The sequence below is a fragment of the Garra rufa genome, chromosome 14, assembly GCF_049309525.1.
Source record: "Garra rufa chromosome 14, GarRuf1.0, whole genome shotgun sequence".
Classification (NCBI taxonomy): Eukaryota; Metazoa; Chordata; class Actinopteri; order Cypriniformes; family Cyprinidae; genus Garra; species Garra rufa.
Window position 1 is genome coordinate 4,446,484 of NC_133374.1, and position 25,145 is coordinate 4,471,628.

The 25,145-nt window shown below is 30.7% G+C and overlaps 1 protein-coding gene across 1 annotated transcript in view; it reads left to right on the forward strand.

Annotated features, from left to right (window-relative positions):
• LOC141285242 (cytoplasmic dynein 2 heavy chain 1-like) overlaps positions 1 to 24,610 on the forward strand; it is a 77,233-nt gene extending 52,623 nt beyond the window's left edge. Inside the window, exons 30-32 of the mRNA XM_073818282.1 lie at positions 21,135 to 21,170; positions 21,443 to 21,510; positions 24,451 to 24,610. Of these exons, the coding sequence (XP_073674383.1) occupies positions 21,135 to 21,170; positions 21,443 to 21,510; positions 24,451 to 24,610 (264 nt within the window). The remainder of the gene's footprint in view (positions 1 to 21,134; positions 21,171 to 21,442; positions 21,511 to 24,450) is intronic.
• The last annotated feature ends 535 nt before the right edge of the window (positions 24,611 to 25,145 follow it).

Sequence of the window (25,145 nt, forward strand, 5' to 3'; positions counted from 1 at the left end):
ATTTCTCGCAATTCTGAGTTTAATTCTTGAAATTCAGACTTTTCTCCCTCATAATTTAGTTAATATCTCGCAATTCTGAGTTTATATCTTTATTTCAGACTTTTTCCACTAATAATTTAGTTTATTTCTCGCAATTCTGAGTTTAATTCTTGAAATTCAGACTTTTCTCCCTCATAATTTAGTTAATATCTCGCAATTCTGAGTTTATATATTTATTTCAGACTTTTCCCCCTCATACTTTAGTTTCTGTATATCTCGCAATTCTAAGTGCAATACAGACTTCTACCTTATAAATTAGTTTATATCTCGCAATTCTGAGTTTACATCTTGAAATTCAGACTTTTTTCTGAGTTTATATCTTTATATCTTTATTAATTCAGACTTTTTCCACTAATAATTTAGTTTATTTCTCGCAATTCTGAGTTTATATCTTGAAAATCGGACCTTTTTTCTGAGTTTACATCTTGAAATTCAATATTTTTCCAGCTTATATCTTTATTTCAGACTTTTCCCACGCATAATTTTGTTTATATCTCACAATTCTGAGTTTATATGTTTATTTCAGACTTTTTCCACTCATAATTTAGTTTATATCTTGCAATTCTAAGTTTATACCTTGAAATTCTGACTTTTTCTGAGTTTATATCTTTATATCTTTATTAATTCAGACTTTTTCCACTAATAATTTAGTTAATATCTCGCAATTCTGAGTTTAATTCTTGAAATTCAGACTTTTCTCCCTCATAATTTTGTTTATATCTCACAATTCTGAGTTTATATGTTTATTTCAGACTTTTTCCACTCATAATTTAGTTTATATCTCACAATTCTGAGTTTATATGTTTATTTCAGACTTTTTCCACTCATAATTTAGTTTATATCTCACAATTCTGAGTTTATATGTTTATTTCAGACTTTTCCCACGCATAATTTTGTTTATATCTCACAATTCTGAGTTTATATGTTTATTTCAGACTTTTTCCACTCATAATTTAGTTTATATCTTGCAATTCTAAGTTTATACTGTATCTTGAAATTCAGACTTTTTCTGAGTTTATATCTTTATATCTTTATTAATTCAGACTTTTTCCACTAATAATTTAGTTTATTTCTCGCAATTCTGAGTTTAATTCTTGAAATTCAGACTTTTCTCCCTCATAATTTAGTTAATATCTCGCAATTCTGAGTTTATATCTTTATTTCAGACTTTTTCCCCTCATACTTTAGTTTCTGTTTATCTCGCAATTCTAAGTGCAATTCAGACTTCTACCTTATAAATTAGTTTATTTCTCGCAATTCTGAGTTTAATTCTTGAAATTCAGACTTTTCTCCCTCATAATTTAGTTTATATCTTTATTTCAGACTTTTTCCCCTCATACTTTAGTTTATTTCTCGCAATTCTAAGTGCAATTCAGACTTCTACCTTATAAATTAGTTTATATCTCGCAATTCTGAGTTTATATCTTGAAAATCGGACCTTTTTTCTGAGTTTACATCTTGAAATTCAATATTTTTCCAGTTTATATCTTTATTTCAGACTTTTCCCACTCATAATTTTGTTTATATCTTGCAATTCTAAGTTTATATCTTGAAATTCAGACTTTTTCTGAGTTTATATCTTTATATCTTTATTAATTCAGACTTTTTCCACTAATAATTTAGTTTATTTCTCGCAATTCTGAGTTTATATCTTGAAAATCTGACCTTTTTTCTGAGTTTACATCTTGAAATTCAATATTTTTCCAGTTTATATCTTTATTTCAGACTTTTCCCACGCATAATTTTGTTTATATCTCACAATTCTGAGTTTATATGTTTATTTCAGACTTTTCCCACTCATAATTTTGTTTATATCTCACAATTCTGAGTTTATATCTTGAAATTCAGACTTTTTCTGAGTTTATATCTTTATTAATTCAGACTTTTTCCACTAATAATTTAGTTTATTTCTCGCAATTCTGAGTTTAATTCTTGAAATTCAGACTTTTCTCCCTCATAATTTAGTTAATATCTCGCAATTCTGAGTTTATATCTTTATTTCAGACTTTTTCCCCTCATACTTTAGTTTCTGTATATCTCGCAATTCTAAGTGCAATTCAGACTTCTACCTTATAAATTAGTTTATATCTCGCAATTCTGAGTTTATATATTGAAATTCAGACTTTTTTCTGAGTTTACATCTTGAAATTCAGACTTTATTAGTTTATGACTTGCAATTCTGAGTTTATATCTTTATTTCAGACTTTTTCCAGTAACAATTTAGTTTTTCCCCCGCAATTCTGAGTTTAATTCTTGAAATTCAGACTTTTCTCCCTCATAATTTAGTTTATATCTTTATTTCAGACTTTTTCCCCTCATACTTTAGTTTATTTCTCGCAATTCTAAGTGCAATTCAGACTTCTACCTTATAAATTAGTTTATGTCTCGCAATTCTGAGTTTATATATTGAAATTCAGACTTTTTCTGAGTTTACATCTTGAAATTCAGACTTTTCTCCCTCATCATTTAGTTAATATCTCGCAATTCTGAGTTTATATCTTTATTTCAGACTTTTCACCCTCATGCTTTAGTTTATATCTCGCAGTTCTAAGTGCAGTTCAGACTTTTACCTTATAAATTAGTTTATATCTCGCAATTCTGAGTTCTGAGTCGGAAATTCAGACTTTTGTTTTTGGAAAAAACTCTCTTCTGCTCAGCAAGGCTGCATTTATTTGATTAAAAAATAGTATAAATAGTGAAATATTATTACAGTTTAAAATAATTATTTTCTGTGTGAGTATATTGTAAACTGTAATTTATTCCTATGTTCCAAAGCTGAATTTTCAGCATCATTTCTCCAGTCCTCAGTGTGACATGATCCTTCAGAAATCATTCTAATATGCTGATTTGCAGCTCAAGAACTTTTCTGATTAATGTCAATGTAATACTCTCTGGAAACTGATACATTTTATGTTTCATGATTTTTTGGAGGAATAGAAAGTTCAAAAGAGCAGAATTTTTTCTCTTCATTTAGTTTACATCTCGCAATTCTGAGTTTATATCTTGAAATTCAGACTTTTTTCCTCATTATTTTTTTTATATCTCACAATTCTGAGTTTATATCTTGAAATGTAGACTTTTTTCCTCATTATTTATTTTATATCTCGCAGTTCTGAGTTTATATCTTTATTTCGGACTTTTTTCCTCATAATTTTGTTTATATCTCACAATTCTGAGTTCATATTTTAAAATGTAGACTTTTTTCTGAGTTTATATCTCGCAATTCTGAGTTTACATCTTTATTTCAGACTTTTTTCCTCATTATTTATTTTATGTCTCGCAATTCTGAGTTTATATCTTTATCAGACTTTTTCCTCTCATAATTTTGATTATATCTTGCAATTCTGAGTTTATATCTTGAAATTCAATCTTGTTTCACTCATAATTTAGTTTATATCTCGCAATTCTGAGTTTACATCTTTATTTCAGACTTTTTTCCTCATTATTTATTTTATGTCTCGCAATTCTGAGTTTATATCTTTATCAGACTTTTTCCACTCATAATTTAGTTTATATCTTGCAATTCTAAGTTTATATCTTGAAATTCTGACTTTTTCTGAGTTTATATCTTTATATCTTTATTAATTCAGACTTTTTCCACTAATAATTTAGTTTATTTCTCGCAAGTCTGAGTTTAATTCTTGAAATTCAGACTTTTCTCCCTCATAATTTAGTTAATGTCTCGCAATTCTGAGTTTATATATTTATTTTAGACTTTTTCCCCTCATACTTTAGTTTCTGTTTATCTCGCAATTCTAAGTGCAATTCAGACTTCTACCTTATAAATTAGTTTATATCTCGCAATTCTGAGTTTAATTCTTGAAATTCAGACTTTTCTCCCTCATAATTTAGTTTATATCTTTATTTCAGACTTTTTCCCCTCATACTTTAGTTTATTTCTCGCAATTCTAAGTGCAATTCAGACTTTTACCTTATAAATTAGTTTATATCTCGCAATTCTGAGTTTAATTCTTGAAATTCAGACTTTTCTCCCTCATAATTTAGTTTATATCTTTATTTCAGACTTTTTCCCCTCATACTTTAGTTTATTTCTCGCAATTCTAAGTGCAATTCAGACTTCTACCTTATAAATTAGTTTATATCTCGCAATTCTGAGTTTAATTCTTGAAATTCAGACTTTTCTCCCTCATAATTTAGTTTATATCTTTATTTCAGACTTTTTCCCCTCATACTTTAGTTTATTTCTCGCAATTCTAAGTGCAATTCAGACTTTTACCTTATAAATTAGTTTATGTCTCGCAATTCTGAGTTTATATATTGAAATTCAGACTTTTCTCCCTCATAATTTAGTTAATATCAATTCTGAGTTTATATCTTTATTTCAGACTTTTCCCACTCATAATTTTGTTTATATCTCACAATTCTGAGTTTATATCTTGAAATTCAGACTTTTTCTGAGTTTATATCTTTATTAATTCAGACTTTTTCCACTAATAATTTAGTTTATTTCTCGCAATTCTGAGTTTAATTCTTGAAATTCAGACTTTTCTCCCTCATAATTTAGTTAATATCTCGCAATTCTGAGTTTATATCTTTATTTCAGACTTTTTCCCCTCATACTTTAGTTTCTGTATATCTCGCAATTCTAAGTGCAATTCAGACTTCTACCTTATAAATTAGTTTATATCTCGCAATTCTGAGTTTATATATTGAAATTCAGACTTTTTTCTGAGTTTACATCTTGAAATTCAGACTTTATTAGTTTATGACTTGCAATTCTGAGTTTATATCTTTATTTCAGACTTTTTCCAGTAATAATTTAGTTTTTCCCCCGCAATTCTGAGTTTAATTCTTGAAATTCAGACTTTTCTCCCTCATAATTTAGTTTATATCTTTATTTCAGACTTTTTCCCCTCATACTTTAGTTTATTTCTCGCAATTCTAAGTGCAATTCAGACTTCTACCTTATAAATTAGTTTATGTCTCGCAATTCTGAGTTTATATATTGAAATTCAGACTTTTTCTGAGTTTACATCTTGAAATTCAGACTTTTCTCCCTCATCATTTAGTTAATATCTCGCAATTCTGAGTTTATATCTTTATTTCAGACTTTTCCCCCTCATGCTTTAGTTTATATCTCGCAGTTCTAAGTGCAGTTCAGACTTTTACCTTATAAATTAGTTTATATCTCGCAATTCTGAGTTCTGAGTCGGAAATTCAGACTTTTGTTTTTGGAAAAAACTCTCTTCTGCTCAGCAAGGCTGCATTTATTTGATTAAAAAATAGTATAAATAGTGAAATATTATTGCAGTTTAAAATAATTATTTTCTGTGTGAGTATATTGTAAACTGTAATTTATTCCTATGTTCCAAAGCTGAATTTTCAGCATCATTTCTCCAGTCCTCAGTGTGACATGATCCTTCAGAAATCATTCTAATATGCTGATTTGCAGCTCAAGAACTTTTCTGATTAATGTCAATGTAATACTCTCTGGAAACTGATACATTTTATGTTTCATGATTTTTTGGAGGAATAGAAAGTTCAAAAGAGCAGAATTTTGTCTCTTCATTTAGTTTACATCTCGCAATTCTGAGTTTATATCTTGAAATTCAGACTTTTTTCCTCATTATTTATTTTATATCTCACAATTCTGAGTTTATATCTTGAAATTCAGATTTTTTTCTCTCATAATTTAGTTTATATCTCGCAATTCTGAGTTTATATCTTGAAAATCAGACTTTTTTTCCGAGTTTATATCTTGAAATTCAATCTTTTTCCCCTCATAATTTAGTTTATGTCTTGCAATTCTGAGTTTATATCTTGAAATTGACTTTTTCCCTCTTCATTTAGTTTATATCTCGCTATCCTGAGTTTATATCTTTATTTCGGACTTTTTTCCTCATAATTTTGTTTATATCTCACAATTCTGAGTTCATATTTTAAAATGTAGACTTTTTTCTGAGTTTATATCTCGCAATTCTGAGTTTACATCTTAAAATTCAGACTTTTTTCCCTCTTCATTTAGTTTATATCTCGCTATCCTGAGTTTATATCTTTATTTCAGACTTTTTTCCTCATTATTTATTTTATGTCTCGCAATTCTGAGTTTATATCTTTGTCAGACTTTTTCCTCTCATAATTTTGTTTATATCTCGCAATTCTGAGTATATATTTTAAAATTTAAACTTTTTTCTCTCATAATTTAGTTTATATATTGCAATTCTGAGTTTATATCTTGAAAATCAGACATTTTTTCTGAGTTTATATCTTGAAATTCAATCTTGTTCCACTCATAATTTAGTTTATTTCTCGCAATTCTGAGTTTATATCTTGAAATTGACTTTTTCCCTCATAATTTAGTTTATATCTTGCAGTTCTGAGTTTATATCTTTATTTCAGACTTTTTTCCTCATTATTTATGTTATATCTCGCAACTCTGAGTTCATATTTTAAAATTTAGACTTTTTTCTGATTTTATATCTCACAATTCTGAGTTTACATCTTAAAATTCAGACTTTTTTCCCTCTTCATTTAGTTTATATCTCGCTATCCTGAGTTTATATCTTTATTTCAGACTTTTTTCCTCATTATTTATTTTATGTCTCGCAATTCTGAGTTTATATCTTGAAATTCAGACACTTTTCTGAGTTTATATCTTGAAATTCAGACATTTTTCTAAGTTTATATTTTGAAATTCAGACATTTTCCCTTTATAATTTTGTTTATATCTCGCAATTCTGAGCTTATATCTTAAAATCCTGCCTTTTTTCTCAGAATTGAGATATAAAATCAGAATTGTGAGATTAAAGTTGCAAGAAAAAAGTCTCATTCACCTTTGTTTAATTTTCATTGAGGTTGTGTAGTTTAATAGTTTCCTAATTTAATTTAAAAATGGCTAATTGAAGTGACTTCACTCAGTAGTCTGTTTGACTTATGAGTAAAATGGGACTGTAGTATACTTTTAAGTGTACTTAAAATGTGTATAATGTGTAAAATGTTTAGTTTATATCTCACAAATCTGAGTTTATATCTTGAAATTCAGACTTTTTCTCCTCATAATTTAGAGTTTATATCTATCAGTTCTAAGTTTATATCTCATTTTTTCCCATTTTTTCTCAGAATTGTGAGATTTATATCTTTATTTCAGACTTTTTTCCTCATTATTTATTTTATATCTCACAATTCTGAGTTTATATCTTGAAATTCAGACTTTTTCTCCTCATAATTTAGAGTTTATATCTATCAGTTCTAAGTTTATATCTCATTTTTTCCCATTTTTTCTCAGAATTGTGAGATTAAAACTGACATTTGCAAGAACAAACTTTTTTTACTTTAATTTTCAGTGAGGTTTAATGATTTCAGACTTAAATTTCTTTAAACATGGCTAATTGAAGTGACTTCACTCAGAAGTCTGTTTGACTAAAGAGTGAAATGTGACTCTAGTATACTTATGTGTACTTAAAATGTGTACTTACAATTAAAAGTGTACACTGACTCAACTATACTGACTGAAACTTTCCTACAGAAAGGAGAAAACTAAATTACACACTTCAGTTACCGAACGACACACACACTCCACTCACAAACCACCAGACTCGAGATCTTATCTGACTCCACAGTGCTTAACAAAACACTTAAGTGAAACTAGACACTGAGAGAGAGAGAAACAGAAAAAGAAAGAGTAGAAAGTAATGCCACGCTGCTGAAATCATCATCATCCTCATCTGGTCTAAAACAATGCGTTGAGCGGAGGGAGGAAGGCGACTAGATGGAAGAGCTCAGTCACTCTCACCTGCTCTGAAGGTGTGTCTGTCTGACAGCTGAAACCAGAGAGGCTTTTAAGGTTTCCGGTTACCGCGGTAACCAAGCAGAAAAATAGAGTGAGGCATCGACTGCTTCCTTTTATCTCCTCAACCCAGACTGCTTGATAAGAGATGCATAGATGATGGATGTTGAAGTCAGTCGAGAACAGTAGAACTGTGTCAATCAGAAATCAACAAATAGAGAAAACACCATAGCTACTACAGTTATTCCTACCAGTGTTGGGGGTAACGCATTACAAGTAACTTTACTTTTGAATTGACAAGAACATATCTGAGTTACTTTTTCAAATAAGTAGCGTCAGTTACTTTTTCCCCCCATTGATTGATTAAAAGCTCTCCTGTCCCCATGTTGAGAGAAATTGTGAGTAAGATGTTACTTTAGTTCTAGAATAAATATGCAAAACATGCAAAAAATTATTTCACTCACTATAAAAACAGTTACAGTCAAGCCCGGAATTATTCATACTCCTGGCAAATTCTGACTTAAAAGTTAATGTTATTCAACCAGCAAGTTTTTTTTTTTTTTACCAGAAATGACACAGGCTTCTCCCAAAAGATAATAAGACGATATACAAGAGGCATCATTGTAGAAAAAAAATATTTCTCAGCTTTTATTTACATTTGAACAAAAAGTGGCATGTCCAAAATTATTCACAGCCTTCTCAATAATCAATAGAAAAGCCTTTATTGGCTATTACAGCAATCAAACGCTTCCTATAATTGCTGACCAGCTTTTTGCATGTCTCCACTGGTATTTTTGCCCATTCATCTTTAGCGATGAGCTCCAACTCTTTCAGGTTGGAGGGTCTCCTTGCCATCAGCCTGATCTTTAGCTCCCTCCACAGATTCTCAATTGGATTTAAGTCAGGACTCTGGCTGGGCCACTGCAAAACGGTAATGTTTTTGTCTGCTAACCATTTCTTCACCATTTTTCCTGTGTGTTTTGTTTGTTGTCGTGCTGAAATGTCCACTGGTGCCCAAGGCCAAGTTTCTCTGCAGACTGCCTGATGTTGTTGTTGAGAATTTTGATGTATTGCTCCTTTTTCATGGTGCTGTTTACTGTGATTAGGTTCCCTGGTCCACCGGCTAAAAAACACCCCCAAAACATTAGGTTCCCACCACCATGTTTCTTAGGGTTGAAGGCTTCTCCTTTTTTTACGCCAAATGATGGCTACATCATTGTGGCCAAATAATAACATTTTTGTTTCATCTGACCATAAAACAGAAGACCAGAAGTCTTCTTCCTTGTCCAGATGAGCATTTGCAAAGGCCAAGTGGGCTTTTATGTGCCTTATCTGGAGAAGTGGTGTCCTCCTTGGTCTGCGTCTGTGGAACCCAGCGGTGTGCAGTGTCTGTTGGACTGTCTGCCTTGAGATGTTGCCACCAGCAGAGCCCAGATTCATCAGGATGGCCTTGGTGGTGATCCTTGGATTCTTTTTTACCTCTCTCACTATCCTCCTGACCAGCACAGGTGTCACTTTTGGCTTCTGACCACATCCTCTGAGATTTTTCACAGTGTGGAACATCTTGTATTTTCTAATAATATTTTGCACTGGAACTTCAAAACATTTAGATATAGTCTTAAAGCCCTTTCCTGACTTGTGAGCAGCCACAATGCACAGCCGCAGGTCCTCAGTGAGCTCCTTTGTCTTAGCCATGACTGTCCACAAACCAACAGCAGAGAGTTACTGTTTGCACCTGTTGAGTTGATTAAAACAGCTGTTCCTAATGAATCAGGGTCATTAGGATGCTTTAGAACAGCTTAGACTATTTGGAATGGTATAGAACTTTAGATTTTCCCATAGACTTTGACAGTTTGCAAAGGGTATGAATAATTTTGGACATGCCACTTTTGGTTCAAATGTAAATAAAAGCTGAGAAATATTTTTTCATCTTATTATCTTTTGGGAGAAGCCTGTGTCATTTCCGGTCAAAAAAAAACTTGCTGGTTAAATAAAAGTAACTCTAAAAGTTAGTAACTCTAAAATGCTTGACTGTAAATTTAACGCAAACCTGCAATAATGAATATGTTAAATAATACAAATATCCTTTATGTATTTAATCCCATTTTATTAACCGATGTCTTTGCTGCCAATCTTCGATGATCCAATTCATTCATACCAATAAGCAAAAATTACTCAATATAGTCTAACATTTGTTTTCCTTTTTTTTTATTGCTGAAGAGTTGACATTTTTTCTCTAAGCCTGGTGTGAAAAGGCTTTTACATTTACCAAATATAGTACTTTTTATATTAAAAACAAACAGGCAAGCCCTGCCCAGATTTAAAAAGTAACGCAAAAGTAATGTAACACATTGCTTTCCATAAAAAGTAACAAAGTAACGTAATTAGTTCCTTTTTTAGGGAGTAACTCAATATTGCAATGCATTACTTTTAAAAAAGTAACTGTCCCCAACACTGCTTATAATCATAGTAAATAAAGTGATCACCTTCAAACTTTTTTTAACCCATTAAATTAGTAAGAATCAGTGTTGGGTAAAGTTACTTTAAAAAAAAAAAAAAAGTAATGCATTACAATATTGAGTAACTCCCTAAAAATGTTATTTTTAATTTTTATTTTATACAAATAAAAATTTAAAAAAATATTTATATATCTGGTTATATTTTTCAGATTTTCCATGGTACTTTTCCATGGTATGTGCATGGTTCTCCAAGGTGCTTCAAAGACTATCATGGTTTTACCTTTACAGAAATCTTCCAGAAAAAAGGTTGAATGATGCAACTTGCATTTTTCCAAAGTGAACATCATTACAGCCAAAAAACTAGTAAATATTTGGTTACCATGGTAAACATTTGTGAGGGAATGAGATGAATCAAGTGATGTTGGTCAGTGATTAGTAAGGCAAGTATCTGGGTTAATATACAGTAGTCAAGGGGAGACACTGCAGGCAAAAACACTGTTTTTTCATGCACCTATCAAGTTTGAGATTTTGGCTTTTGGTTTTAAGTGTTTTTTCAGACTAGTGGAAAGAAAACATCCAAAAACACTGTTAAGTGTTTCTTTTATAGCTCTTTATCTATTTGTGTCAATAGATTTCAATCGCAATGGATATTTATTAAGGCTGTTGTCTCAAAATGAGTTTTTCCTCCTACACTGAGCCATAAATCTCCACTTTTGTAGCTTTTACACACACCAAACTTTACAGTTTTATTCCTGTCGGTATCCTGAAGGTTTTTACAGAGGGATTTGTTCATTTAGAATTAGCTTGATTTTATTTAACATTTTGTTCCCCAAAAAATATGCATGAAAAAATATAGTGTTTCCTGTCTGTTCTAAGTTTTTTCTGAATTATGTCATGATGAAATGAGATACCCAAAATTCCCTCTGTAAAACCTTCTGACTCTAATAAGTAAAAAAAAAAAAAAAAATTAAACAAGAATTTTGAAACTGACTTCAAAGTTTATTTAATTAAATTATGCATATTTAAACCTAGCATTTTAGAAAAACTTGTAGTACAAAAACAGTTTTTTTTGTTTAGTGATAGTTATTCATGAGTCCCTTGTTCCTGCTGTTCTTCAGAAAAATCCTTCAGGTCCCATTCATTTTTTCGTTTTCCAGCATTTTTGTGTATTTGAACCCTTTCCAACAATGACTGTATGATTTTGAGATCCATCTTTTCACACTGAGGACAACTAAGGGATTCATATGCAACTATTACAGAAGGTTCAAACACTCACTGATGCTCCAGAAGAAGAAAAAAAACATGCATTTAAGAGCCGGGGGCGAAACTTTTGAACAGAATGAAGATGTCTACATTTTTCTTATTTTGCCTAAATATCTTCTTTTTTTATGTAGTACTGCCCTTTAGAAGCTACAGAATATACTTAAATGTTTCCCAGAAGACAAAATAAGTTTTTAAGTTAAATTTACCCTGATTTTCAAATTCCAAAAGTTGTCAGCTCTTAATGCATGGTTTTTCCTTCTGGAGCATCAGTGAGCTATAAACCTTCTGTAATAGTTGCATATGAGTCCCTTAGTTGTCCTCAGTTTGAAAAGATGGATCTCAAAATCATACAGTCATTGTTGGAAAGGGTTCAAATACACAAAAAATGCTGGAAAACCAAAAAATGTGTGGGATGTGATTTTTCTGAAGAACAGCAGGCAGTTTAACTGTTCAGGACAAAGAATGGACTCATGAACAACTATCACCAAACAAAAGCAGTTTTTGTATTACAAGTTTTCTGAAATGTTAGGTCTAAATATGCAAATGATGCATTATTTAATGAAATACGTGCTAATTTACAAACATTTCTAGTACAAAAATCTAAACACTGGATGAAGTCAGTTTCAAAATTCTTGTTTAATTTTTTTGACATATTAGAGTCAAACATTTTTGCAGAGGGAATTTTGGGTATTTTGTTTTAAACACTATTTATTTTACAAATTTGGGGGAAATTATATATGAACAAATCTCGAAATCATACAGTCATTGTTGAAAAGGGTTCAAATACACAAAAATGCAGAAAAAACAAAGAATTTGTGGAACCCAAAGGATTTTTCTAAAGAACAGCAGGCAGTTTAACCATTCAGGACAAACAAGGGACTCATGAACAACTATCACTAAACAAAAAAACAGAGCTGTGGATTATTCAGATAAGAACACAGAATCAGAATCAAGCGTATGTAAACTTTTGAACTGGGTCATTTTTATAAATTCAACTATTATTTTCTTTTGTGGACTATATGTGTTTCATGTGAAATATCTTATTCAGGTCAGTACTAAATAAAAAATAACATGCATTTTGTATGATCCCTCTTACTTTGGTAAATTAAGCTAATTAAACTAATTGAATTATAACACTGTATCTAGAGGAATTTTTCATTTTATCATCCATGTGAATTCAGATGTTTATGGAGACGTTCATGAGGGTTCGAGTCTGTGTTGTCACTGCACGGATGAATTTAACACATGCTTGAGCGTGTGTGTGTGTGTGTGTGTGTGTGTGTGTGTGTGTGTGTGTGTGTGTGTGTGTGTGTGTGTGTGTGTGTGTGTGTGTGTGCATTTGCAGCTGTTTAGTTTGGCTTTGCTTCAGAGACATTAATACTATTGCATCTTTCCTTCGGATGAGTGGCGGGAGAGTCAGATTTCTTCAGACCTACTTAAATGCACTCAAACATTTGCCATACATAAAAACACATTCGTAAACATAAAATCGCATACAGTTACAAATGCATAAAACACAAGTTTTAAGTCTTAAGTAGCAGAGGTATATTTGTAGCAATAGCCAAAAATACATTGTAATGTATTGATTTATCTTTTATGCCAAAAATCATTAGAATATTAAGTAAAGATCATGTTCTGTGAAGATATTTTGTCAATTTCCTACCATAAATATATCAAAACTTAATTTTTGATTAGTAATATGCATTGCTGAGAACTTCATTTGGACAACTTTAAAGGTGATTTTGCACCCTCAGATTCCAGATTTTTTAAATACTATCCTATTTTAACAAACCACACATCATTGGAAGGCTTATTTATTCAGCTTATTTTAAAAAATAACACTTATGGCTGGTTTTGTGGTCAAGGGTCACATATTAACATATTTATGAACCATATGAACACATGAATTAAACTATTCTGAATATATTTTCTTTATGCCTAACAGGTTTGCAGAATGAAGATCGTCCAAACCTATTAAAATGCCTACTTACACAACATTTACAGTGTCAAATTTGCATCAGGGGCGAAGGCTGTTCCAAAAGGTAGGCAGCATGATTATATTGCCTTTCAGAGTTGGGTGGATTACTTACAAATTATAATCTGTTACTGATTCCAGATTACATGACAAAAATTTTACTCAATAACGTAATCCGTTACATTGCACATTTTAGGTAATATGATCAGATTACTTTTGGAGTACTTTTAGATTACTTTTGATTTAACTTGTTTATCACATTGATTTAAATAGGATTATTTTGTACCATAATGATGTAAAAAATGCTCCATTCATTGTAATTTACAACATGAGGTGCATTAAACATTATATAACATCAAAGTTTCCCAAACTAGGGTTCATAAAGGAACTGCGGGGGGTTTTAATCAAGCAGAGTTTAATGAAAAGCGAACAATGAATTAAATCATAAAAATTAAAATTCCCTTTCAAGGGTATTTCTATAGTCTTTGTTTTAAAATAACAATTTAATTAAAACATTTGCTAAAAAATATGAAATATTTTTATTTAGCTGCATGCCATGTGACCATTAATCTACATCAAAGAGACTGTGAACATGCAAATGTGATACTAAATCACTGAAATATTTATTTTAAAATCTCAGGGGTATTTAAAGTAAAGTATATACTTAAAGGGGTCATTGGATGCAAAACTCACTTTTACATGTTGTTTGAACATTAATGTGTGTTGTCATTTTATGTACACAACCACCCTACAATGATAAAAATCCACCCAGTGGTATTTTTTTAATCTTTAAAAGTAATATCCCCTTTTTAAAATTAGGTAATTCTCAGCTTCTTGTCTGTGTGACGACACACAGTTAATTTGACATGAGCGTCTTACCTTAGACCCGCCCTCACCAAGCTGAAACAGTCCGAATACGGTCGCCATTGTGTGACTCAGGTGCAGAGGAAGACTCTAATTGAGTGATTGAGGTGTTCTGTTGTTGGATGTAATAATGAACATAACAGTCCCGACATTTACTCCCGACATCTGAGTCACTGAGGATGCAGAGGACAATGTTACTTTCGTTTTTAAAAGGAAAGCGCCGATCTCGATCTACATATGCGTCTATGTTCGTGTGAATCATTTGTGATGCAGCTTCACCCACAGCAGAAGTGAGTGTAAGGGTTTTTTATGCATCTTTGCAAATGGCCTTTCTTAATAATGTGCTTGCTTGCAAGTTTCGGAGATAAATGCGCCTAAAGTAAACATTACACCTCATAATCCCAGAGCAGAGAGGGGAGGAGCGAGCAGAGCTCATTTGCATTTAAAGGGACCCTGCAATAAACTGAGCTGATATTTAGCAGAGCTGATTTTGACAAGGTAAAAGGGTGTTTTTTTTACACTACTATTGAGAATTTTTAACCAAAGTATTATAGACTTTTCATTAACACCCTAAAGAATCATATGAACTTGTGGAAAATGGGCATCCTCTGACCCCTTTAAAGCATGGGTGACATTTGACTTTTGAGTCAGGGGATGGCCAGAAAAAAAAAAGAAAAATCTTTTTCGGCTGTAAGCATTAAAACAATTCCCTACCATATTGCAGCACTTTAAAGCAGTCAATTAGAGCGCTGCATTTCAGCCAGGGCCGATGGCCCCTGACTTTTTTACACCCCTATAGGGCTGGGCTTCAGGCCAATTTTCACATCATAGTTCAGATGAGGGCCGGGAATCGGCCCTGTTTTAGGCTTCTCCTTATTTTTATATTTAATAAACAAACCAGACTTCACTTTCATTTCGAGACCGGCTCGGACGGCTTTTAGTGTCCTTCAGCGCAGCTTGAAGAGATCTGTGTTCAAGCATGCAATAGGCTGAAACTTGCCACAAAGCACCGGCAAAAAATAAATAACAATAAATGTGTCGGGGGAAAGAGTAAGAACATATTTGAATTATTTATAAATAAACTAGTGTATTCTGAGTCAGTGTCGCAAAGATCCTAACTCGCAGTCTCCTTTTTGGACGTGACTTTAGAGAGAAATGCATCTTTATGGATTACATTATGAAAGAGTTTTTGTTCTCGATTTTTTTTTTTTCGTTAAGTAATAATTTAAAGTTTTTTATAGATATATTTATCACGTCTGTGAGGCATGTATTCGCTGAGTTTCGGTTCATTTTTGTAAAGCGCTCCTGTTCAAGAACGAGAAAGCAGAAAGCGCATCTTCTTTGCTTTCTTTATTTTATAAAAGCACTGTTTGTAACGTTTTGTTGAGTGCACACAAATAAAAGTACACCCTTTACACTTCCGAATGATGTATTACTCTTACCTTTGTAAGCAAAAATGATGGATAATTTTAAAATGCTTCCACTAAAAAAAAAAGGCAAGTTCTCGCGCTGGCGCCTCCATGTCCTGCAAAGCCGCTTTAGCTTTCACTCTCTGCACAAACTACTGGATATGCGTCTAATAGCACACACTTATCTAGGTTTAACATTTAAACTAACATTGTTTTATACTTGAACTGTTTTATATTTATAGATTTTATTTTAGGCAAGTCCTGATGATTTGAGAATGCAAATTGATCAAACAGACTACGATCAGTCTTGGGCGCTGTTCATTTAAAAAAACAAAAAACTTATATTTAACAAACAAAAAATGCTCCAAATGTTTTTCTAAATTTACTTCATAAAAAAAACCAAACTGGTAAATATAATAACTTTGCCATCACATACAAAACTGAACTGGACTTTCTGAATGAATATAATCGGTTGGCTATTTTAGAAACAAAAATGTAAAAGATGTAAAAGAGAATTTAGGGAGAATCAATGAATCAAATGAATTTATTGCTACTGTGTGAATAATATGTAATCATGAAATCCATGAAAAGTAACTGTAGTCTGATTACGAGTCTGTTAAAATGTAATTTACTCTAATTTTTTGAATCTGATTATAAAATCCAGATTACATGTAATCAGTTCTGTTGCAGTTTTATATCCAAATATAGGGCAGCATCACATGCATGCTTCTGCAAGGAAATAAAGAGAATTCTATCATAACTTGTTCTATAATAAAAACCACATTTAAATCTAAGATAAAATAGTTTAATATAATAAAAACCAGAGCGTTTTCTGTGTATTCTGCCCATGCTTGATAGAATACTGCATAATTGCTTTAGCAGCATGTAAATGTCAAACTCAATTGTAATCAGTTGTGAGTGTAGAGCGTTTCAAATCAGCGAGGATCCGTTTCATTTTGCTGCCTGTGCAGCGGCAGACAGCAGGGCAGATCAGTGGGTTTTGAACGGGAGCCAGCGAGCGAGAGCAGGAGGTGATGTGAGGTAGTGACACAGGAGGAATGGAAGTAATTTGTGAGTCAATTGGCTGACTGATTTTAAGCAGTTTGTGAGGAAAAGCATGGCGTCACACACACACACACTCTTTCACAGACTCGCCAACGTCTCTTTTGCTCTCAGAGAGAGAGAAAGAGAAAGAAAAACATGAGGTATGTTATTATTTTACCAGTCAGAAAACAATTTTCCACATGTTAGAATAATAGCGCAGAGATGAAAACTCTGAAATAACACAAATGGAGGTATGGGAGTGACATAGTGAGCAAAATATGTGACACAAATGAGAATTCTATTGTGTTTGAGCTTCTAGATTCATTAAGAAACTTGCATCCTGAGATGCTTTCAGACGACAAACAATTGCTTAGAAATATTTCATTTTGGATTCAATCTTTTTGTCAACTTCTTTTCTTTCATTTAGGACTATTTTTGTGTTTCTATTTGCATCTGGGTAATCGTAGGCCTCCTTTATCTGAGAGTAGATACCTCGTTTTTTGAGTGAAATAAGTTTTTTATGAATAATTTTTACAATATTAAACAAAAAAATCTAAAAACTTGCACTGTTTCTCACACTAGAGTGCTTTAATGTTTAATCAGGAAGTTTGCTTTTAAATGCTTTTATTTTGTACAAAATTGCAAAAAGTCACATTTGTGGTATTTGTGGTGTTCCCGGGTCAAAAATGACCCGACTCCAAACAATTGCTTATAAATCTTTCATTATGCTATATTATCACCAACTATTGGATTCAATCTTCTTGTCAACTTGTTTTCTTTCATTTAGGACTGATTTTGTGTTTCTGTTTGCATCTGATTAATCGTAGGCCTCATTTATCTGAGAGTAGGTACCTCGTTTTTTGAGTGAAATAAGTTTTTTATGAATAATTTTTACAATATTAAACAAAAAAAATCTAAAAACTTGCACTGTTTCTCACACTAGTGTGCTTAAATGTTTAATCAGGAAGTTTGCTTTTAAATGCTTCTATTTTGTACGAAATTGCAAAAAGTCACATTTGTGGTATTTGTGGTGTTCCCGGGTCAAAAATGACCGACTCCAAACAATTGCTTATAAATCTCTCATTATGCTATATTATCACCAACTATTGGATTCAATCTTCTTGTCAACTTGTTTTCTTTCATTTAGGACTGATTTTGTGTTTCTGTTTGCATCTGATTAATCGTAGGCCTCATTTATCTGAGAGTAGGTACCTCGTTTTTTGAGTGAAATAAGTTTTTTATGAATAATTTTTACAATATTAAACAAAAAAAATCTAAAAACTTGCACTGTTTCTCACACTAGTGTGCTTAAATGTTTAATCAGGAAGTTTGCTTTTAAATGCTTCTATTTTGTACGAAATTGCAAAAAGTCACATTTGTGGTATTTGTGGTGTTCCCGGGTCAAAAATGACCGACTCCAAACAATTGCTTATAAATCTCTCATTATGCTATATTATCACCAATTATTGGATTCAATCTTCTTGTCAACTTGTTTTCTTTCATTTAGGACTGATTTTGTGTTTCTGTTTGCATCTGAATAATCGTAGGCCTCATTTATCTGAGAGTAGGTACCTCATTTTTGAGTGAAAAAATATTTTTTTATGAATCATTTTCAAAATTATGAGATAAAAAAATATGATAATTTGCACTGTTTATCACACTAGAGTGCTTTAATGTTTAATCTGGAAGTTTGCTTTTAAATGCTTTTATATTGTACAAAATTGCAAAAAGTCACACTTGTAGTGTTCCCGGGTCAAAAATGACCGGACTCCAAACTAATGCTTATAAATATTTCATTTTGTAATATTATCACCAATTATTGGATTCAATCTTTTTGTCAACTTGTTTTCTTTCATTTAGGACTGGTTTTGTGTTTCTATTTGCATCTGATTAATCATAGGCCTCATTTATCTGAGAGTAGGTATCTAAAAAATCTAAAATCATTTTTTATGAAAGACAGGACCTTTATTTTGCTTTTATTTTCAGAAAAGGGGCACAAAAAGTAACACTTATGCTGTTCCCTGTTAAATCTAACCATCATAACATACAAGAAAAAAACGAATTAAGATGATTTCCATTATAACATTTCATGGAACAACAAACCAAAACTGTTATATTTCGGTATAAATCTGATTCACGTCAGATTTATAAAGCTTCACGTGAAAAACGAATATGCATGAGTTAACAAAGGCTCTTTCAAACATGCGTACAGTACTACACACTCTACATTGTGTGCTAGTGTGTTTTATTGGCAGAAGAATTGCTCGGACCATCTCTCAGAGGAGACACACGGAATTCTCTCCTCTGCCAGATTCCCAGAAATACTGAACACACACTCACATAGAGAGAGTGAGAGATATTCCCATTCCGGGTCTGCGCAGCATTCCGATTTCATATTTTATTCCAAGTGTGAAAAGCAAACAGAATCTGAGCGCAAGTCACATCAGTATAATTTCCTGAAATCCATTCTTTGTTATTCTGACTCTGTCACAGACTGAAGGAATAACTCACCCTTAACCTGTGGACTGTTGCAGTCAAACAAAAACATTAGGAGAGCACAAATTTTGGTCTGTTCATTATACAATTGATTATCTATCATCTGAAACCTGCTGTGACTCATGTTGCATTGTTCAATGTTATATAATATTATTTAATGTTACTAAATTAACATCAATCATGCAAAATATGTGCAAAGTTTGAGCCGAATCACTAAACTGTAGTTGGAGTTTTGTTTGAAATACATTTGTTTAGGTTTAGTGTTTATAAGAAATGCTGCTTATAAGCTCATGAAATAGTTTATGTAATATTTGGTTTTATTTACTGGTTTTACATTATTACTGATTTTAATACTAAAAATCTATAATAAATTATATATTATACAACATTATATATTTTTTTTATTTTGATGTTTATTATTATTATATAAATATTAAGTATAGTATATCAAAATTATATGTATAATAAATGTATAATATAGAATACTTTTTCAAAATTATTTTAATGCAGTTTTAATGTAATTTATATTTTGAATATATTACAGTAAAATAAATATATACTGCAATAATAATATAATATATTGACTATATTACGCAAACTATATAAAATTTAGATTTATATATATATATTATTACTAATATTATTAATATTATCCTATAAATTGTTATAATATATTATAATTGATGTAGTAAATGTAATACAGTTTATACGAAATTGTATCAAGATGAAATTGAAAAGTAATAATTATGAGAAAACACGTCATAATTATGAGATAAGAGGTTAATAAAGAAATGAGAAGTCATATATCTGACATAAATATGTGAAATTGTGAGGTAAAAATGCATAAATATGAGATAAGAGGTCAATAATGAGATGAGAAGTCATAAATCTGTCCTAAAATGTTAAATTATGAGATAAAAATGCATAAATATGAGATAAGGTCAATAACATCATGACAAGTCATAATTATGAGATAAGAAGTCAATTACAAGCTAAGAAGTCATAAATCGCTATATTTATAGTGTTTTTATCAAGCGTTTAGTTGTGTTTAGTTGTGAGATAAAAAGTCAGAATTTACATTGTTTATGCAATAATTATGACTTTTTATATCATAATTTGGACTTTTTGTCATAACACAAGTTTGTATCTCATAATAAAAATTTTATGCCATCTTCATGACGTTTTATGTTGCAGTTATAATTTACCAAGCCAGATTTTGTTATATAATTATTATAGTTGTGAGATTAGATTATTTTGACATAAAAAGTGAAATTGTAGGCTAAAAAGTCATAATTATTACAAAAAGTCCAAACATAAAAAGTCTAATGTCATAATAATGAGATAAAAGGGTCATAATTATGAAAAATGTCCAAATTATGATATAAAAAGTCATAATTATGACATAAAAATGTCTTAATTATGACAAAAAAAAAACACATTATGAAATAAAGAGTCAAAATAATTACATAAAAAGGTCATATTTATGACAAAAAGTAGAAATTGTGAATAAAGCTATAATAATGATATAAAAGGGTCATAATTATGTAAAATGTCCAAATTATGATATAAAAAGTCATAATTATGACATAAAAATGTCTTAATTATGACAAAAAGTCCACATTATGATTATAAAGAGTCAAAATAATTACATAAAAAGGTCATATTTATGGCAAAAAGTAGAAATTGTGAAATAAAGTCATTAATATGACATAAAAATGTGAAATTACGCCGTATTTCTAGTGTTTTTATGAAGCTTTAAGTTGTGTTTTGATCGTATGCAACTCCAGTCTCCATCTACAGCAGCAGCTTTAATTTTTTTGTCTTTTTGTTTTCCACAGAAAAAGCTAGTCATGCGGGTTTGGAATGAGTTGAAGGTGAGAAAGCATACATGGACAATACTACGCCCATAAACATAAACATGATAAAGCAAACTGAAGGTACTGCAACAGTGCAAACACATTCTGACAGCGCAGGAAATATTAAAGCTCGCAGACGGCCAAGAGTCCTGCACCGGAGGGGAAGGGCGGCCTCGGTTCTGTTCGTTTAGTCTGGAGGATCCTCAACATCGCTCCGTAGAGATTACTCGGTTTCAAATGCGAAATACCTTGAGTGTGCTTTTGTGCGTGTAACGTCTCACACGATCCAGTTTGTGCTTCCTGTAGGGGAAAACGTCAGCTTTAATGTCATGAAACCTGGAGAGTTTATTGTCCCCAGGTGACTCTTTTTTTCTGTCCTTCTATCCATTTGTTTCTGTTCCAGAATGACTTTAACAGTCCAAGAGTTCAGAAGAATTATGTGTTTATGTGTTGTGTGTAGTTGTGCTGTTTCAACACGGCCTTAACAAACACCAAACAAAGTGTGAGGGGACACACACCCCATATTCATATAACACATATTTGGCAGGACACCACTGGGACTCTTTGTGTTATAGATTATGTTCAGCAAGAAATACTAGTGTACTGCATACGCCTGCTGGAAAAACAGACTAAACCAGTCCAAGCTGGTTTGCTGGTCTTCCTGCCTGACAAAATGTCATGGGGCCCCTATAAAACTAGCCAGCTAACGCCTACTATACTACAACACTTACTGCCTACTATAGCTTCTATAGGTAGGTTGTTGTACTATATACACTGTAAAAAAGTTTTCACCAGTTTCAACTTAAAAACTTAAGTTCAGCAGCTGCCTTAAAATTTTAAGTTAAATCAACTTAAAACTACAAGTCATTGCAACTCACCACAACAAAATTAGTTAAGTTGATTTAACTTATGAGTTGAAATTACTTGTATTTTAAGTTGATTTAACTCAAAATGTTAAGGCAGCTGCTGAACTTAAGTTTTTAAGTTGAAACTGGTGAAAACTTTTTACAGTGTATATATATATATACACACATATATTAGTGCTGTCAAACAATTAGTTTTTGTTATATGTGTGTATACTTTTTATATTTATTATGTATATATAAACACTCATACATACGGTATATATATAGAAAATATATATATTTATATTTATGTAATTGATATTATATTTATAAATATTTTAATATATAAACAGCATTTTCTCAGATATACATGAATATGTGTTTATTTATATATACATAATAAATATACACAGTACTCACATATAAATTATGTAAACAAAAACTTTTATTTGGGATGCCATTAATCCACATATATATATATATATATATATATATATATATATATATATATATATATATGTACACAAATGTTAATAAGAAAAGTACAGTTATTTATATAGTATATTTTCGATTATGTATTTAATATTTATATTATATATATATGTATATATATTCTATATATATTTTAGAATATGTATACTGTATATAATTAATTATCATATTAATTTCATTGTAATTTATGTTTTTAATATATTGCATCATATTAAAATCTATTAAATTATGATAAATTATATTTCAGATAAATTGTGTAGAAATTATGTAAATTATACAGTAAAAAAGTAATAATTATTAACAAATAATTCATAACTATGAGATAAGAAGTCAATAGTAAGATGAGAATCTATAAATCTGGCATAAAAATGTGAAATTATGAAATAAACATTAGTAATTGTGAGATGTCAGTAACAAGATGAGTCATGAATTTGACATAGAAATGCAAAATTATAAGATAAAAATTCATAACTATGAGATAAGAAGTCATAAATCTGACATAAAAAATTTGAAATTATGAGATAAAAATTAATAATTATGAGATAAGAAGTCAATAACAAGATAAGTCATGAATTTCACATAGAAATGCAAAATTATGAGATAAAAATTCATAACTATGAGATAAATCATAAATCTGACATAAAATGTGAAATTATAAATAAAAATTATAATTATGAGATAAGAAGTCAATAACAAAATAAGTCATAAATTTGACATAGAAATGCAAAATTATGAGATAAAAATTCATGATTAGGAGATAAGAAGTCAACAAGCTGAGAAGTCATAATCTGACATAAAAATGTGAAATTATGAGGTTAAAATGTTTAATTATGAGATAAGAAGTCAAAAATAAGCTGAGAAGCCATAAATCTGGCATAAAAATGTGAAAATATGAGATAAAAATATCATAATTATGAGATAAGAAGTCAATAACGAGATATGACATAAAAGTGAGATAAAAATTCATAATTATTAGATAAGAAGTCATAAATCTGACATAAAAATGTGAAATTATGAGATAAAAATTATAAATATGAGGTAAGAAGTCAATAACAAGATAAGTCATAAATTTGACATAGAAATGCATAATTATGAGATAAAAATTCATAACTATGAGATAAGAAGTCATAAATCTGACATAAAAATGTGAAATTATAAGATACAAATTATAATTATGAGATAAGAAGTCAATAACAAGATAAGTCATAAATTTGACATAGAAATGCAAAATTATGAGATAAAAATTCATAACTATGAGATAAGAAGTCATAAATCTGACATAAAAATGTGAAATTATGAGATAAAAATTATAATTATGAGATAAGAAGTCAATAACAAGATAAGTCATGAATTTCACATAGAAATGCAAAATTATGAGATAAAAATTCATAATTATGAGATAAGAAGTCATAAATCTGACAGAAATGCAAAATTATAAGATAAAAATTCATAATTCTGAGATAAGTCATAAATCTGACATAAAAATATGGAATTACGAGATAAAAATTAATAATTAAGAGATAAGAAGTCAATTACGAGATATATTATGAAAAAGTCATAATTATGAGATAAAAAGTCTGATAGTCTGTAATAAGACGTTTTATGAGATAAGAAGTCATAATTATGACATAAAAACTTGAAATTATAAGCTAAAATGTCATAGTTATGACAAAAAGTCTAAATTATAATAGTCATAATAACATAAGAGGTCAATTATTATTAATTATGAGATAAATTGTCACAATGGTGATATTTTATGCCATAAGTATGCCTTATCTTAATTTTGATGCATCATAAAGCGTGATTTAGTTTGTTATGGAGCAGATTTGCCGTGTGTCTCTGTAATGTTTTGACGTGTTGTTGTGGTGAATCAGTTTATGAGCTCTGTGAGTTTGTATGATATATTTAGTGTATAGTTGTGCATCTGTGGTTTGGTCTCCATCACTTCTCCCCTGATACAGTTACAAGCTCAGACATTCTCCCTTCCCATCAGCCCCTCCTTCCCTCCCCTATGAGCCGAAATACCCCCTCAGTGCCCCGCGGAGGGGTAAAGAGAAGCCGCGGGAGCTGTTAGCATGTTACCAGGGCAATGAGAGACCAAACAGACATGGGAAGGTTTAGATTTCTCTTGAGGGGAACGCACGACCCAAAATAACAAAATAAAACACTAAACCCAGACCCCGGAGAGCCGAGCGCTCCAGTCCAGACCCACAATGATCCTGTGGTTCACGGTGACAGCCGTCTGGTGGCTTTGCTCTGTTTTCTTTGCTTAAAGACAATGTGAAATTAAAGGTTACTGACGCTCTTAATACATATTCCTGGTCAGCAAAACATAACTTGTTCCACCTCTGAAGCAACTTTCCTTTTTAGCTGACATTACCAATGCCGTGTGGGCTGTTGGGTAACCAATAGCCAGATAGTTATTTAGATGTTGTTTTAGCAAACACACATTTAAGTCAGCCTCCATGGTCAAAAACAATTCCTGTGCTAGTTTTTTTTTTCTTCCTGTATACATTCTGTATTTATTAATCTTTTAAAATAATTAATAATGTTATAATTAACATGTAACAATGACTTAATAAAGTATTCATAGTTATGCTAAAATATATTTTATATAAAATATATTTATAATAAAAATGTATATGTATATTAAAAA